Source organism: Lichenostomus cassidix, chromosome 3, assembly GCF_008360975.1.
Source record: "Lichenostomus cassidix isolate B80296 chromosome 3, HeHo_3.0, whole genome shotgun sequence".
Lineage (NCBI taxonomy): Eukaryota > Metazoa > Chordata > Aves > Passeriformes > Meliphagidae > Lichenostomus > Lichenostomus cassidix.
The window spans coordinates 54,517,017-54,534,349 of record NC_139483.1 but is presented as its reverse complement, the minus strand read 5'-3'; the positions used below and the strand labels follow the sequence as shown (position 1 = coordinate 54,534,349).

General features: G+C 38.8%; 1 protein-coding gene across 1 annotated transcript in view; it reads right to left on the bottom strand.

Moving 5' to 3' along the window:
• The window catches only part of SYNE1 (spectrin repeat containing nuclear envelope protein 1), a 288,904-nt gene that overhangs the window by 53,335 nt on the left and 218,236 nt on the right, over positions 1–17,333 (bottom strand). Inside the window, exons 108-118 of the mRNA XM_085055829.1 lie at positions 17,139–17,270; positions 14,315–14,511; positions 13,236–13,368; positions 12,665–12,847; positions 11,696–11,845; positions 9,996–10,172; positions 9,232–9,387; positions 5,190–5,345; positions 4,274–4,444; positions 2,482–2,615; positions 870–1,074 (exon numbers count right to left, since the gene is read on the bottom strand). Of these exons, the coding sequence (XP_084911955.1) occupies positions 870–1,074; positions 2,482–2,615; positions 4,274–4,444; positions 5,190–5,345; positions 9,232–9,387; positions 9,996–10,172; positions 11,696–11,845; positions 12,665–12,847; positions 13,236–13,368; positions 14,315–14,511; positions 17,139–17,270 (1,794 nt within the window). The remainder of the gene's footprint in view (positions 1–869; positions 1,075–2,481; positions 2,616–4,273; positions 4,445–5,189; positions 5,346–9,231; positions 9,388–9,995; positions 10,173–11,695; positions 11,846–12,664; positions 12,848–13,235; positions 13,369–14,314; positions 14,512–17,138; positions 17,271–17,333) is intronic.

Sequence of the window (17,333 nt, the reverse complement as noted above, 5' to 3'; positions counted from 1 at the left end):
TAGTATTTTATTTTTTTGGTCAATGACATTTAAGCTCAAAATAACCAAAATGCAAGCACAGAGAGGAGATAAACTATTCTGCTGCCTCGAGGTACAATCTTGAAAAAGGAAGAATCTCAAGATTTCAGAGTGAATGGTGTCCTTCCATAAGGAAGGATAAAGACATCCTCATTATTCTGAAAATGTGAACAGTCTTGGTGGGAATACACTCAAAGGATTTTGTGTTGCCTTCTATTACAAGGAACTGAAAAGACTTGGTACAGATACTTTCTCAAGTGAGAATACCTTCATTAAGCAGGAACTTAAGGTTGAATCAAACAATATAATTTATTCACTTTCTCCAAAGAGAAGACTTTAGATACGAGCTTCTGAAACAACACCACAACAACTAATGGAGGGATCAAAATTTAGAGACACTCATGAGATTTGGGTAGCAGACATAAAGTTGTCTCTCCTGTACCTAAGCTGCATCAGTAAAATGAAATATGTTAGTATACAAGACTCCAAAACACCAACTATCGAGGTTAGTAATGGAGAGCCTCTTTGTGGCTAGCACAGGTTTTTCCCATGAGAAATTTTCTTGTGTTTTATAAATAAAGATAAAGTTTGGATGTTGTTGGAACAGTGTCCCAGAACTTGGACAGTGCAGGCCTGGCCAATCAGGCCTGGGGGAAGGCTTCTGACTGACCAATCTGGGTAACTTTTGAGAACTCTATATATGTGATGAAATCAAAACAATAAAGGTCATTCCTTCTTGCCACTGAGAACTGGTGCCTTCATTACTCTGCTAGCTGCTCAACAGCGACACCTCTTGAGGTATTTTTTAACCCACAGAGCTGAGAAAAACTGCAAAGCTTAATTGAACATACATTGCAGTTCTGAATCCAAGTAGTAACTTCATCATCAGCGATTTCTTTGCCGGTCGCAGTCTTCAGGAGTTCATTGGTCTGCTCTTCCCGCTGATGGACTGTGGAGGAACACTGCTGGTGACAGTCCTTGTACCTCTGCCACAGCTGGAGCAGAGCCCTGCTGGCACGCAGCCGCTCCGCGATCTCCTGCAGAAGGTTGTTCCACCTGGTGAAGGACACTGCATGAGTGATCGAAGCCTGGGACTCCACAGTAACTATATATGACCCACTTTCTCTCTGCTGCTTCCCATGGTCTCTTGGCTTTTAAAAAATTTGGTAATAATCAAGATCCAGACATTTGGTGGAAAGAAAAACAAACCAAGGAATAGGCTGGCAGGCTATTCTGATCTGTCACAGTGTGGTCTGATCTGTACTACATCTTTGATGCTGTTTATTAATGCTTCTGTCAGAGCTGCAGCAAAGTTTTTGAAGTGAACTTCCTGCTATTTCCACTGAGTACCCTCAGCATCACAGGGCATCCATGGCCAACCATGCACTGCCAAGAGCAAGTTCCTGTGAGGGCCTAAGTGTCCCAGAAGAGGTGTAAACAAAAAAACATTTATTCTCCTGCCATTTCCTCCCAAACTCTGACACAGTATTTAAAGTCATAAAACTCTGTGTAACTTGCTTGTAAAATACTACCGGACATATTAAAAATCTTTATATTTCTATTATCCAATTAAATACCTCAGCTCCCTTTGAATTCTTTCCTATAACAATTCCCCTTTGAATTTTTTGCTCTAATAGCAACCAGGAACACATAGTTTCTCAAATGTGCTGGAAGTTATCAAACTGTCTAATTGTTTCCTTACCAAAGAAAATCACAGCATTTCTCAATTATTATTATATGATGAAAAGGAAAGTTTTTGAATCAAAAATTCTGTCAGCCATCACTGAAACTGTTGAATTCTACAGTGTCCTTTTTGAAATGGGGTTAAATAATCCCTCCCCCCACTTCCAGTTCCTAGGACAGGACTGAACAGAGATTAAAATAAATTTGGCATGGTTACGTTTTCAAAAAAATACCCAGTTTTCCACTAAACTAGTTTTTCTCTTTTGGCACCTCCCTTCCTGTATCTGCTCTGAGTAAACCCTTATCCTGGTTCTTGCTTGAGTTCAAAGCTGGGGAAGCTGTTTGCCAAGGCACTGGTGAGCAGCTTAGACCTTCCTGCCTATGATGCCCTTCCTACAACTAGAAATAGCAGCCTAAAATTTGGGGAACCTGATGCAAACCATTGAACCACTGCAAAGAAAATTTTCAGATACAATTCTCAAATTTCAAGTGCAGTATTATTTTCCAGCATGGCATTTATGAATCTTGGTTGGCAGTCAAGCATTGGGCAAAACTACTGACATTAACGTCCAAATGTTCACTGGAGAATGTGTTTCACTTATTATGACCAGTAAATGAGAGTTCCACTCCAGTCCTCAGCAAAAGGAACAATACTGCCTGTTCCAACAAGCCCCTCATGACCCCAGCAAATTAAAATAACAAAATAAAACAAAATTAGGAATAATGGAAAATTGGATAATGGATAAATACAGATTTGCTACTGTAACACAGATTTCCTACCTCATATTCACTTCTTTCAAAGTGTTGGTAAGTGTTTCGGTCACTGGTGGATGACATTCTTTCAACAATTCATTGGTCACAGAACCAAATTTCTGTAAGCTAGTCTCTTGTTTTTCCAATTCTTCTTGTAGGCTCTAAAGTCGAATAATAACAAAACAAAACCATGAGGTATTAAAATTCCATGATGCAGAAACATTTCAAAGTAGTATGTATCAATTGATTATGGATGAAAACTTGATTTCATGCGTGTTTCATATAAACAGAAGGTTGTTTAATAAAAAGATTGTTCTTAGATTAATTTGACTTCATATCAAATTCAGCAAAAAGTAAATTCTAATATTGTATTTTTGCAAAACATAAAAATCTGTAAAAAGAATTATTCTAAACAAGTATTTTTGTACAGAATGAGTAAGCACATGGACTGATTCAGAAATAAAACTTAATGGATGGAAGAAAACTAATTAAATAACATTGTTCTATTTAGAACAAGATGAAAATGTAACAGCATAAAGAAAGACTTATTCTGAAAATAAGGTTCTCACTCTTTCAGTTATCATTCTGAAGTTGTCAGTGAAGTGTGCTTTGTCCAGTGGAGGGAAATGAGGCTAATGAAGAGACTGGAGAATCTCTCTTACAAGGAAAGGCTGAGGGAGCTGGGCCTGTTCAGCCTCAAAAGAGACAGCTGAGAGGGGACCTCATTATTGTATAAAAATATCTAAAGCTATGGAACCAGGCTCTTCTAGTGGTGCCAACCACTAGAAAAAGAGGCAATGGGCAGACACTGATGCACAGAAAATTCCAGCAGAACATGAGGAAGAACTTCTTTACTGTGTGGGTGACCAAGCACTGGAACAGATTGCCCAGAGAGGCTGTAGAGTCTCCCTCACGGGGGATATTCAGGAACCATCAGGACACAATCTTGTGCCATGTGCTCTGGGATGACCCTGCCTGAGCAGGGAGGTTGGACCAGAAGACTCACTGTGGTCTCTTCCAACCTTAGGCACTCTGCAACTCTGTGAAAAATTCTCCTTTTTTCTTTTCTTGAATTCTCTTTAAACCCTGGTTTTGAAAGTGCTGTCCATGCTTAGATAATTTGGCTTCATTTGGCCTGGACTTCAAATCACAGAAACATTTAAATTACAATGCAAATTTAAATTTGCTGCTAAATACCAACACAAGATCAGAACAAGAACAACGGAAGTTCTTCTACTATAGGTATCTGGAATATTTGCATAATTATTTTTGATTTCAAAGATGACAAATTTCTTTGAAATAAAAGGTTTTTCCATATAACAGAACAGTAATTTGAATATTTTATTTAATTAAATTAATTTATTGCAATTAATATTAATTTATACTTTTATAATACGAGTCTCATTGTATTTTGTGCTTTTCTTACAGTGGTAAATTATTTGAACATGTGAGTATCTCAGCTTCTGGATCATTATTTGTTTTGATCATCAATCAAAGCTGGAGGGGGGGATAAAAAGGTGATCTCAACATGTGCCTGTAGCTCCAAAGCCTGATGATGCAACATGAGAAACTTCAGTTTTAATGGCTGTTACCATGTCTTAAAAACTTGCAACAATTTGATGGTATGGCTAAGAATTATAAAGAATGACATCAAAAATCTAAAAAGAAAACAACTATAATGCAATGGCTGGTTTATAATGTGTTCTCCTAATGTCCTGTGATTTTAATGTGCCAGTATGTCTGCACTTCCACCTCTTGTGAATGAAAATGTACAGTTATCTGCATCCATGCAATTTCAGACAAAATTAACTCTTTTCACCTGAAGATTATCAACTTGGACTTTCACAGCTTCCAAAGATCCAGTAAGAAGGTAAAAATGGGACAAGGAGTATCTGGCTTCTGTCAGGTAGCTGTTCAGTTCTTCATAAGCCACTTTGTAAATGCTCCATTGATCCAGAACAGATTGCAACAATATCTTCAGCTGGCTAACCTGGGAGGAGGGAGAAATAAACACAAAAGTGAATTAAAAGCATTCAAGCTATTTGGGATTTGTTTGAATTATTTTCTTCCTTAGGATCTCGCATGCTTCTTGTCCTACATGCCTAATTTTAAACCTACTGGAGAATGAAGATTTTGTACAACCATCAGCTGGGCTTAAACTGGGAACAGCATAAAGTTCTGCTTGATTTTAGAAAGGTTGGATGGAAGGGACTGAAAAGATGCCAAAATTCATTTTACTTTGGTCCAAAGCAGGATCAAGAGAAATTGCTTGAGACTACATATATCCCTAAGGCAGGCAAATCAGCCTATGGCAGTCAGCAGAGAGGCTAGCACAAAAACACTGCATTCCTCCTGAGAAGGCAGACTCATGTTGATCAAACTTTGCATATTGAAAATTAATGCTGATCTCTTCCTTATTCCGTGAGACCTGTGGTCTTGGAAAGTTAGTTCCCTACAGATAATTTGGTACCTTTACACTAAATATCAGGAAGCATCTAAAAAGTTTGAACTACAATGACTAAAAGCATCCTTGAAACATGAAATACTACACCCATTTTACGTGGAGTCTACACACAAACTTGGAGACTGATGGATGGAGAGATGGAAAGAGGGACACGATTCAGAATCTCCTTCCCTACAACCCAGAAGAAATCCACTAGCTGCAAATGCTAATTCTCCCTCTCCTCCATGCCTTATTCCCAGAGCTGTAATTTGCCCCTTAATGATTCTTTTACCATGTGATCCAAATTGGCCCAGGAATGGTTAATTTCTTGCAGTGTATTCATAACAGCAGAAGAGACTTCTTCTTTCTTGTTCTGTACCAAAGCAAGACCACTTTTTTCTACATTTTCTACTTCTTTTTCCTTTGTTCTTATTGATTCTTCTAATTCCTGGGGAAAAGGAAAAAAAAGAAAAAAAAAAAAAAAGAAGATACCTGAGTATATTTTGCTTGTTTAACTGGCTAAATAATACCTTGATATAGAAAAGATGCCAATAAGCTCCTTAGTTTAAAAATTAGGAGAAATGCTGGCATATTTTGCCTTTTTCTTCTCAAGGGATTCATAACTTATCAGCAATTTCATTGAATATTTTATGTTCCTTTTAAAGTCTAGCAGTTTTCTAATCTAAATAGAAGAATGTCCTCTACATAAAACTTTTGTGTAATCTTCTGCTCTCTTGTAAGAGCACAAAACACATTAAAAATATGACATAAGAGCCCAGCTTTAGTACCTCTGGGCAAACACACACAGGATAGGGAATAAACAAGAGGAATTAGAGACGTGCATGCTTCAGGGTTGCAGTCACTGAAACATGGTGGGACAGCTCCTATGACTGCAGTGCTGGAATGAAGGAATACAAACTCTCTAGGAAGGACAGACAAGATAAGGAGTGAGTGTTTCCCTTTTATAGCAATGACCACCTGGAGAGCATGGAGCTCTGCCTTGGGATGGATGAGGGGCTGACTGAGAACTTATGGGTCAGGATTAAGGGAAGGACAGGGACAGGTGACATTCAAATGGGGTCTGCTACAGGCCACCTAACCAGGAAGACCAAGTAGATGAGACCCTCATTTAACAGAGAGAAGCAGCCCCACATTTACAAGCCCTGGTCCTCATGGGGGACTTCACCTCAATACCTGTTGGAGGGACAACACAGCAGGGCATAAGAATTCAGAATGGTCCTGGAATGCACTGATGACAACTTCCTGCTCCAAGTGGTAGAGAACTTAATGAGAACAGATGCTACGCTGGACCTTGATCTCACCAACAAGGAGGGGATGGCGGGGAATGTGAAGTTCAAGGGCAGCCTGGGCTGCAGTGACCATGAAATCGTGTTCAATATCCTCGGGGTGGCAAGGAAGGTGTACAGCAAGCTCAGTACTGTGGATTTCCAGAGAGCAGACTCTGGCCTCTTCAGGAATCTACTTGGTAGAGAGAAAAATGTTGTGTGTCTTAATTTGTCCTAGAACACTGAGAGGTCCAAAGGTGGCTCAAAAAATTTAAGGTGGCTCAAAGGTGGCTCTGGAAAAAATTAATTTTGTCACACAAGGAAAAGGACCAAATTACTTTCTAGGGAAAGATGTCAATTTGCCATGACTCCTCACATGAAGTGAAGTCTTTATTCCTTTGCCAGGCCCCAGCAAAGCCCCTTGCCTGAGGACATAAAGCCTTTCCCCTTTCTAGATGACAAGTTCATTGGAGTTCAGCCAACGACAAGCAGCAACAGACTGCAGGAATTTTCCTTATTGCCTCCTCAAAGCTGCTTGCTGTTGGGAAGGATTAATGAGCTTGATAGTCTTTTGCCCATGCCTCAATAGCATGAGAATGAAAATAGAAAATGAAGGACAAGAATACTTTTAAGAAACTGTGAGCCATACAGCATGCTCCCATAAGTTCATTCCTAGCCAAGAAACTACTTATACAATTTCACAGTATGGTGCAGGGAGATCCAAGGAAGTCCTGCAGTGCTCTGACTCATATGGAAGCTCTGGGGCTTCAGGACAGCACAAATCTGTGTTTACCTCTCAGTATGATACAGAAAGAAAACTGTGAGGTGAGAGCAACCTTGTGTTACCCCTGAATTAACTAGTACACCATGTGATCTCAGGTTATTTTTTGATTTTCCGCAAGCCTTTCCTTACTGAGAGAAACAGATCGACAGAGAAAGAAAATAATACAACAAAACTCTGGTCGACCTGAAAACCCATGTCTTTCAATAAATTTCAATCCCTGTGTATCCCAAAACACAACAAATGAACCACTGCCATAAGAGACTTTACATTTCAGATAGCTGGGAAAATATTTGGAGCAAAATTCTAACCAGCCTTGCAAACACCTGTTATTAACAGAATTTATCCCTGAACAAATACAACACACTTTTGTCCGTAAACATATTTGTGAGACCATTTTTGTTGCATTATTTATTCTCAGACTTTTTTTCTGTATTATTTCACATTTCTTCAAACATCTAGCCATGACCTCATTCCACAGCACAGCTAGAGTAATACATCATTTTTTAACCAGCTGACAACAATGCAAACACTTCAAAGTTGTTTCCAAAAAGTGGATTTTGCACTTAAAAAAGTCATTTAAATTTATACAAGGTTGCTCCAAAATTCAGAATGTAAGACAGGCAAAAGTTTCAAACACCAAGATCAGCAAATATTTCTGGTTCTCTTGGAAAAGGGCTTTTTTATTCATCATTGAAAACTCATAACTGAATTAAAGATGAATTATGGTTTCTAACCTGTGACAGAAAAAAATGGTTGACTTCCCTTATTAATATGACACAAAGCAGCAACTAACATTGGTTAATAAATAAACTCCAGCTTTTGTACTAGGTGAACCGGATATTTGGGAGCGTCCAACACAGCTATTTCTTGAACAATTTGTTTCTCTGCTGATCAAAGTCTTGCCATTCATAACTAACTCTCCAAGTGTATTTGCTAACTTCCCTGACCAAAAGGAACCAAAAAGGTGATAAATCAGATTCAGCTTTGAACTCCAGCCAAGCACAGACTACTGATTATGTCAGGCTATGCTAAATTACCTTTGCTTCAGTTGTGTGGGTTTATTGTGCTGAAACCATAAAGACACCTGAATTGAAACTAAGCAGTCCAGACAGTTAAAAAACTTAGGTCAAGAATCTCAGAAGAAAATTTGGCCTCTAACATATCTGGCCTATTTGCATTTACAGAAACAAAGACAGGTTTAATATACTGGTGAATATAGAGTAAATTATTTTATACATTTCATTTAAAAAAATTCCCAGCTGTTCAGTTTGTGAAGAGATGAATGCCAGATCATATTTTTCCCATTAATTAAATTAATGTAGGAAAGATTGCCACATCAAGATAAACACACTTCCTCACTCCCTTTTTTGGGGATGGGAACACCAAGATTTTGTGCATCCAGTTGGCCTGACAGAGTGTTAATTTGATTTGGTGTGAAATTTATTATATAGTACAGGACCAAATACTTTTGCACAAAAGTTATGAGATGCCTGATACTGTTTAGAGGCCTTGTCTACGAATTCAGAAGTATCTGTTCTGCCTATACACCTGTAAGTTTTAACTCTTTTAACTTCTGGACTGACAGCTCCAGAAGTAAGCTTCTTACTACTTAAATATGTGCTACTCTGAGTAAGATGTTCAGAGACAACTGTGATACTCTGACCACTGCTGCGTAGTCCTTGTATGAATTCCATGGGAAAAACTGTGGTGGTTATGAACATAGCTGCATTTTGCCTCATCTCATCTTTGCTCATCATAATCATGATTCTCTTTCCTTAAATATTTGAAAAAAAAAAAACCCTGAACAAAAAGCAATTCCCAACCTTCTGAATGAAAGCATAAAACCTCCTTGGATTCTAGCATTTTTCTCTGAATAGTCAGGTGGAACATATGAGGTGGAAAAGGAATGTGAAAAAGTGGGGGCTGGAGGAAAGATAGTGAAAAGAAGAAAAACCCCATAAGACTAGCTAAACAGATATGACAACATATTCCTTTGACAGTCTTCTAGTTCACTATGCCTGGCATGCTTTGAAACATCCAGTGTAAAAATAATGATGACTTTGGTTGGTTTTAAGCAACTTTGAGACATTATTGCTCCTTCCTCCTCTTTTATTGCTTGCACCTTAGGAATGAAATGTCTCCTTTGCTGAAGTAAAGAGGAGTTCATTCACTGACTTTGCCAATATGAAGATGTCACATGGATTTATCAAGTGTTGTTTCAAACTCTTAGAAAGCAAACATTATTATTTATAAGCAGACATTACCTGACAGTCTTTCAAAGCATTCTGCACTGAAGCCTGGTCTCCAATCTTTTGTTGCTGTTTCAGCTTCCTCTCTTGGGTTTCAAACCAAGTTTTTAGGCACTCTACATTATTTTCATATTCGGTCCAGGATTCTTGCAGACTTTCCAAGAGCTGAATCTATAAAGAAAAATGAGTATATACTTTCTCATAAAATTATCTTTGTTTTTGGGTCAATTAAATAAATCAGTGTAGACCAATGAAAAGAAGTGCCTCCTTGGAACTCAGTGTTTTCCGAATTTAAAAACAGTATATGCATTCAAATTTAAATATATCTAGTATTTTTAATAGAGTTAATAATAAAAACCCTGGCTTCATTCAGCTTGGGAAAAAGAGGGCAAAGGAATCATCTCACTGTGCTGTCCATTCCTTATAGGGAGGCATGAGGAAGATGGAGGCAGACTATTCTGGGAGATACACAATAAAAGGAGAAGAGATAACAGTCCCATCTTGAAACATGGGAAATTCTGATTGCAAACAAGACAAACACTTGTCCCTCACCAGAGTGGTTAAGCATGAATGAACCACCCAGAAGAGTTTGCGGAATTTTTCCTTGGAGATTTTCAAAACTCAGATAACCAATCCCTGTGCAATCTGACCTAAATGGAAGGTTAGCTCTGTTTGAGCAGGAGATTGACCCAGATGACCTGCAGAGGCTTCCAACCATTATAATCTTATTGTTCTACACATTTTGAAAGTTCAGAGCAGTTATGTTTTTTTTTCTTTACCTTTTCTGTTATCAGGCCTTGCAGGATCTGCCAACGTCTGTTCATTGCTCCGAGTTGCTCTGCAAAATCAGTTTTGTCGCTGCGTTTGCTTTCAACATCCTGGCTGCTGATTTGTAGCACTGATTGGTTCACAAAGTCGACAGTCAACTGTTTGCAATTTAAATCTATCTTGAAACCCTAGAAGAACAGAAGGGAATAAAAAAAACCAGCACATAAGTAATTTCTCATCTTCCTGTGCAACAGGAAAAATGCTCACAAGCTACAAATTTATCACAATTTAACTGAAAGGTTTTTTTAGCAATTGACCAGGAATTAGAAACCAAGACACTCTCACTGTAAGCGAAGAGCAGGTTTGGCACCACTTGGCAAAACTGAATAGGCACAAGTCTATGGGACCTGATGAAATGCATCCCAGGGTCCTGAGGGAGCTGACTGATGTTGTTGCCAAGCCACTTTCAAACAGATTTGAAAAGTCATGGTGGTCAGGCAAAATCTGCAATGACTGGAGAAGTGGCAATATTGCTCCTGTCTTTACAAAGGGAAGAAAGGAAGATCTGGGGAACTACAGACTGGTTAGCCTCACTTCTGTGTCAGGGATGGCCATGGAACAGATCCTCATGGAAGCAATGTTAAGGCACGCAGAAGACAAGGAGGGGATCCAAGACAGCCAGAACAGCTTCACTAAGGGCAGATTGTGCCTCACCTGTCTGGTGGCCTTCTATGGAATCACTGCACCAGTCAACAAAAGAAGACTGACTGATGCCGTCTACCTAGAGTTCTGTAAGGCTTTTGACACAGTCCCACATGACTTCCTTATCTCCAAATTAGAGAAGGCATGGGTTTGAAGGGTGGACTATTCTGTGGATAAGGATTTGGCTGGATAGGTGCAGCCAGAGGGCTGTGCTCAATGCCTCTGTGTCCAGGTGGAGACAAATGATGAGTGGTGTTCCTTAGGGCTCTATTTTGGGACCGGTGCTCTTTAATATCTTTATCAACGACACAGTGGGATCAAGGGTATCCTCAGCAGGTCTGCAGAAGACATGAAGCTGAGCAGCGCAGTTGACACAACAAAACAATGGGATGCCATCCAGGGGAATCTAGACAAACTAGGGAACTAGGCCCATGATAACATCATGAAGTTCAACAAGTCCAAGTGCAAGGTGCTGCACCTGGTCTGGGGAGATGAACTCATGGAGAGCAGCCCTGCAGAGAAGGATTTGGAGATTCTCATGGAGGAAAAGCTGTACATGAGCCAACAGGCCAACAGTGTGCACTCACAGCCCAGAAGGCCAACTGCATGGTGGGCTGCATCAAGAGGAGTGGCCAGAAGTTAGAGGGAAGTGATTCTGCCCCTTTGCTCTGCTCTTGAAAGACCCTGCCTGGAGTGTTGCATTCACTCTGACAGATCTAAAAAAGTTTTAATAATGTGCATATTGCTTTGGATTTTCCTGGAAATTAAGGTAAGCGTATAAAAAATTATATTCCTGCCATAAGTAAACAGCAGAGTAAAAGTAGTTTGGGCTTCTACTCCACAGTATCAAATATTGCCCAATTCTAACTCGCATACAATTCCAACCACTCCATAAAGTTGGCACATTTTTTCCCCTAAACCACTTATATTTTACATATGTCTCTATATTTAATTGCCATAATAATGGAGGTAATTCAGAAGAAAAATTAATAATATTGTCACTCAGTACCTTGTACTTCTGGACATAATCATGAATTGCTTTCTGTCCTACTACATTTTTTATTTTTTCTTCGTCCTGCTGAATTACATTTTCCATCAGCGAAATCCAGCTCATAACTTCAGTGATGGCATGGCGAGAAGGAATTTTGTCCATCTGGAGCTGTTGAGATAATAGAACTTATGCTGTGAAGGAAATGGGTAAGAATTCCTTGCTTTGCATTAACACGGTTTCAGTATTTGATAGAGCACTGCTTGCCTGCATTTAGTTACTCAAGAATGTGTTCCATGACATTTTTAGGCAGACATACATATTTTGCATTACAAGACAATTCAGAGAACTACTGAATGACATTGCTTTTATTGCTATCACAGTCTCAGTTAAGATTTGCGACCTTTCCTTTCTCCCCTTAAATCACAATGTTATGACTAACTCTGAGAGCATTCTAAGTTATAAACTGAAGCAACAGCTCACACTGATAACCTCGTGGCAACTAAGTATTAAGCCAACTTTTCAACCAGTATAATTCTCTAAGTTCAGTATTATAGCATTAAAACCCCAAAACTACACAACTAAAAGCCTACACATACTGACAAAAATCAAGGAAGTTTTTAGATCTATTTTGTCTTTCAGACTTGAACCTAACCTATTCAATTTGAACAAAACCATGATCCAAACCTGACAGGTCACAAGGATGTGAATTCCCTTTTTCCAGAAAGCATACCAACATGTTGAAAGAAACCCTCATCTGTTCTTTGGTTAAAATTTAACAAATGTAACAATGGAAGTCTGAAACTAACATTGACAGATATTAGACAGGAATTATTTGAAACTAAGTGTAAGCTTTCCCACAATAAAACAGAAACAACTCTTTTCCTACCTTTCCTCACATAGATAAATTGACAAAGCAAGCAACTAGGCAGTGCCAACTGTACAGTCTGAATTTTCTGGAATATCAAAGGCCATCACTGGCTATCTTACCTGGTGCAACTTCTCTTGTACTGCTGGGATTTGAGTGAGCAGCTCTGTCCACTGTGTTTCAATGTGGGACAATCCCGCACGCAGTGCAGCTGTATCTACTTTCTTAAGCCTGAGGAGCTGATTCCCAGTACTCAGGACAGAAGATTTCTGTGATGATTTAGCATCCACTTCTTTTGAAAACTCCTGTAAACAGAACCATTTTTTGAAGAAATAATGCAGTACTTTTTTATTTTACTCAGAGTTTTACCTCAGAAATACCCTCCTTTCCTAAGAATATCCTCCTTTCCCTTTAAAATATGCATTTTCTATTAGTATTCATCAGCTATACTTCAGGCTAAGTTAGAATAAAATTTGTGTTCTGTCATAAAACCATTTACTGTTTTCAGAATCTTCAAGATTTACAATCATTGCATATAGCAAAGAAGTGCTTAATGTGCACACACACCAGTATTTTGAAGGATAACTTACCCACATACTCATCAATCATGGGAAGAAGTATAACCATCTGTATAATCAACTGTTTATTTGTAATTGGAGAGAAATAGGTATCCCAGGTCCACGAGCGCCTTACCAAAAAGGAGTTCAGGTGGTCTCGGACTGTTTCCAGTTCCTGAGGAACTGTCAAAGACTGCTGGCTCCAAAACTCAAGTCGCTCCTTTGCAGATTGTAACCACTGTGTCAATTCACTTGATTCACTCTGATACCTGTGATGATGATTAAAGAAGACTAAAACAGTCATCAACACTTTTTGCCTCCAACTCAGCATTCTCTCCCCCATGTGTTAGAGGAAGATACTGAATGCCAGATTTGAAATAAAAATAGTATTTTTTTCTTTCCTTTAGTGAATTTCAAAAAAACAATTTAATTTTACAGACAGGCATGGTATCAGGAAGCTTCTATTTTAGGCATTACACTCAGAATTTTTAATAGTGCCTTCATTTTGCCTTTGGGAAAACCTAAGTTTAATGAAGAACAGTATATAGGTCAGAGACCTCTTTGGAAAATCTGTAACCCCACCCAACACACATAAACAAACTTTTCATTTCTATTAGAGGACTTAGTCTTCCCAAAGCTTTACCACAAATATCTCAGAGCAGAAACCTAATTTTTTTTTTTTTTTAGAAACCATCTCTGTACCGTTCCACATGCCAAGCAACTAGCTAGGTAACAGAATAAGAATGTTCTCACACAAGCCAGGAATTCATAGACAAAGCTCTTATACCAATCAGGTAATTAATTTCAAAAGCAGCATATGAGCTTTAGTAAGGTAGCAAAAGCTCCCTTCCATATTTGCAATGACACAACCCACAAGAGCCCAGAATTTGCAACGTGTCCACTAACATGCTGAGGCTACTCACATTACCCAGAAAAGCACACAACTTTTCTTATCAAGCTGTATGCACATAGGGCTTCTAAATTAGTCATTTAAAGAAGGTATTTTCTGACTTCCTCGCACCAGCTCCTACCTGCTATGTGTTTTACTACAAATGAGGGAGTACAACAGCACTTCTATGGAAGGGAAGAGCAGTCAAACTCTGACATACATCTCAAAGCACTTTCTTTCAAATATTGAATCAAATAGGTTCAGAATGGTTCTGACCTGAACAGCACAAGTGATGAACTTTATATTGCCCATTACTTCAGCATTACCTTGTCCAGTGCTTCAGTATTGTCTCCAGCCTGTGAAGCTCCTTGGTAACTTTGCTGGTGTTACTTAACCAGCGTTCTCCTAGTTGGTTCAGTTGACCTTCAAGTTCTGAGCAGCTAACAGAAAAAATGAGCCTCTTCCCATCATCTAGCACTTGGTATAATTTAGGTTGGTATTCAGTCAGGCTAGATCTCAGATGCTGTAATGACAGAGGAGATGGTTAGGTAACTGCAGGTCTCTGCTTCCACATTTTCTCAACATTTAGTTTCCTTTTATTGCATTTTGTAGCACATCCAATGTCACCATAGCACATCACATTTTTTTCTTCAGCTCCAGCTCTAGAATGCCCCAAGAACTATCATGAAGACAACCTGCTCAAAATCTGAACATGCTGCCACAAAACCAATCACGTCAATATATCTTTTGGTACCTCCTTATGATTAACTCCTCCTTCATGTACTATTCTGGGCTTGAAAATAATCTTTGTAGGGCAACACCATTTCTGATAGAAATTGATTAAAATACCAGAACTTACTTTACCATCTGCTGAAAACCTACCAGCTACAGCAATGCAAGCTAAAGATGTCCAGTATCAAATTATTAACACTGGCTCCCTCTTCAGCCCTTTCAATGCCTATCTTCATTCCTCTAGACATCTCACTCTTTTACTGATCTATCCTCCTGCTCTTCATGGCTACAGAACAGAAGATCTACCCCATCCATCCAAATCCCTGCACACAGAGATCAATTTTTATTGCACAAGAAAGCTAAAAAGGTAATGAAAAAGGAAAGACTGTTAATACTATTACCCAGAATGAACCTGGAACTGAGAGTGATGTAATTTAAATGGTGACTTGTGGACAGGTAAAGACATGTGGGCAAATATACCTGCCAAATTCCATTATCATTACACAAATTGTATGGATTTTAAAAACATCTGTACATTGGTCTTAGTGTAAAATGTACACGCATTCCCATTTTTCAGTTCTGATGAAAAGTAATCTGAATATAAAAAGTACAAAACTACCAGTCTCACAGTAAGTATATGGACTTTCTATTGCTCTTATTTCCTCTTTCAAAAAAAATAGAGCTCTGATTTAAAAAAAAATCATTATATGTGTGTTTCTGTTGTGTACTTACACACAACATATATACAAAAATATTCCTAGACAGTAGCTTAAAAAGATCCTAAGATGGTAATAAATTTATTATGATGAATTTTTAACCTAAATGGGCCCAATCAATAAAATCTACGATATAATGGAATACAAGAATCTGGATTTGAATGACCTAATTTATGTAATTGAAGAGAAAAACAAAAGAAGGAAACTAATTTACGGTCAGGACGAACACAAACAATGCCTAGCATTTAACAAAACCAAAATAACCCCCCCACACAATAGATTGCTTAAGTTTTCCCCATACTATTGGAAAAGCAGAAAGCTGTCTGGTAAAATAACAAAATAGATAACAACACAAAGTCAATTTTCAAGAAAAATTTGACAGACATTTTTCTGTAAAACAAAATGAGAACAAAAAAACCTCAACTAAAGTTTCTAGTGTAAGGAGACAAAGACAAAACACTAGACCAAAAAAACAGGATGTGGTAGAAAACCTGTATTTAAACCACTTGTTGAATCTGGGGAGGAAGGCAATTTGGGGAACCATAGGTTATTCAGCCTCACCTTGCTCTCTGCAAAGCTCATGGAGCACATTCCCCTGGATTCCATTTTCAAGGACATAAAGGACCAAGAGGTAATCAGGAATATTCAGCTTGAATTCACTAACAGCCTTTGATGACAAAACTACTGTTTTTATGGATCAGACTGACTTCAACATGGCCTTGGAGTTTGGGCTGGATAAATGGGCTGTTTTTTGAGTTAGTTGAAAATGAGCTACATTACCAGTCTCAACACTAATGATCAAAGGCCTGATGCTTGACTGGCAGATTGCAACAGGCAGATTACTCCAGAGATTGTTGGTATTTTATCCCAAATATTTTCATCATCTTAATGGCATGGATCACTGCAGACAGCATTCCCTCAGTAAATTTGTGGATGACACTAATGCAGGGACATTATTCCAGAGACACTTAACTAAATTTGAGGTTGGAGACAGCAGAAATCTTGGTAGGCTCAAGAAGTGCAACTTCTGCACCTTGAGCTGATTAGCTGTGTTTCTCATACAGGTTAGGAAGGAAATTTGTAATGTATTTAACCTGGCATCTCATAAGGCAAGCCACAGCACTGGCCTATATTCGGACTGTGAACAACCAAATGAAGTTATTTTATTATCCTCATCTAGATGGTGCTGATGAGACCACATCTACTCCATCTGATTGTGCTCTGACCTCATCTCTCACTGAGTTGAGGAAGCAGAAAGCCGTCAGGGTCTGGTATAGAACTGTTAAATTATTTAGGGACCTAGAGCACGTCCTTTACAAAGAGCCTCAAGAAAGTGTGTTTGCTTTAGACTGAAAAACAGGAGGCTAAGGGCCAGTCTAACACAGGCCTACGGTTGTTTGGGGTAGAATTAAAAAGATTATAGAGGTAATGCTCCTCAGTAGTGCCACACAATATAAAAAGTACAATGGTGACAAGCTGAAGTTACAGATTGAGCATTACAGAAAACTTCTAGTAGGTGGTGGTGCTGGACTGCAGTTCATCCCCTGATCAGCTGTGGGATTTCCATCTTTTGAGGTTTCTAAAGCTCTTGCTGATCCAGCCCATGACAACTGCAGTGCTTCAAGTGGGAGGCTGGACTAGATGACTGCCAGAGATCTCTTTTAGCCCTCTTTCCTGCAGAGAATGTCTATAAAGTACCAACCTGAAAAAGCGTAATCCGGTCTGTAAGCCTGTCCTCTGTCTCTTCCACCAAGCCAACAGTGGGAATGTTTCCTTCAACAGACTCCAGCTGTCTGGTGAGTTCCTGGTAATCTTCATCCAGATGCATCCAGGTCTGCAAGCAGAAATTATCCATGTATATGGTAAATCTGGGTATCTACAATTTTTATTACTTGCT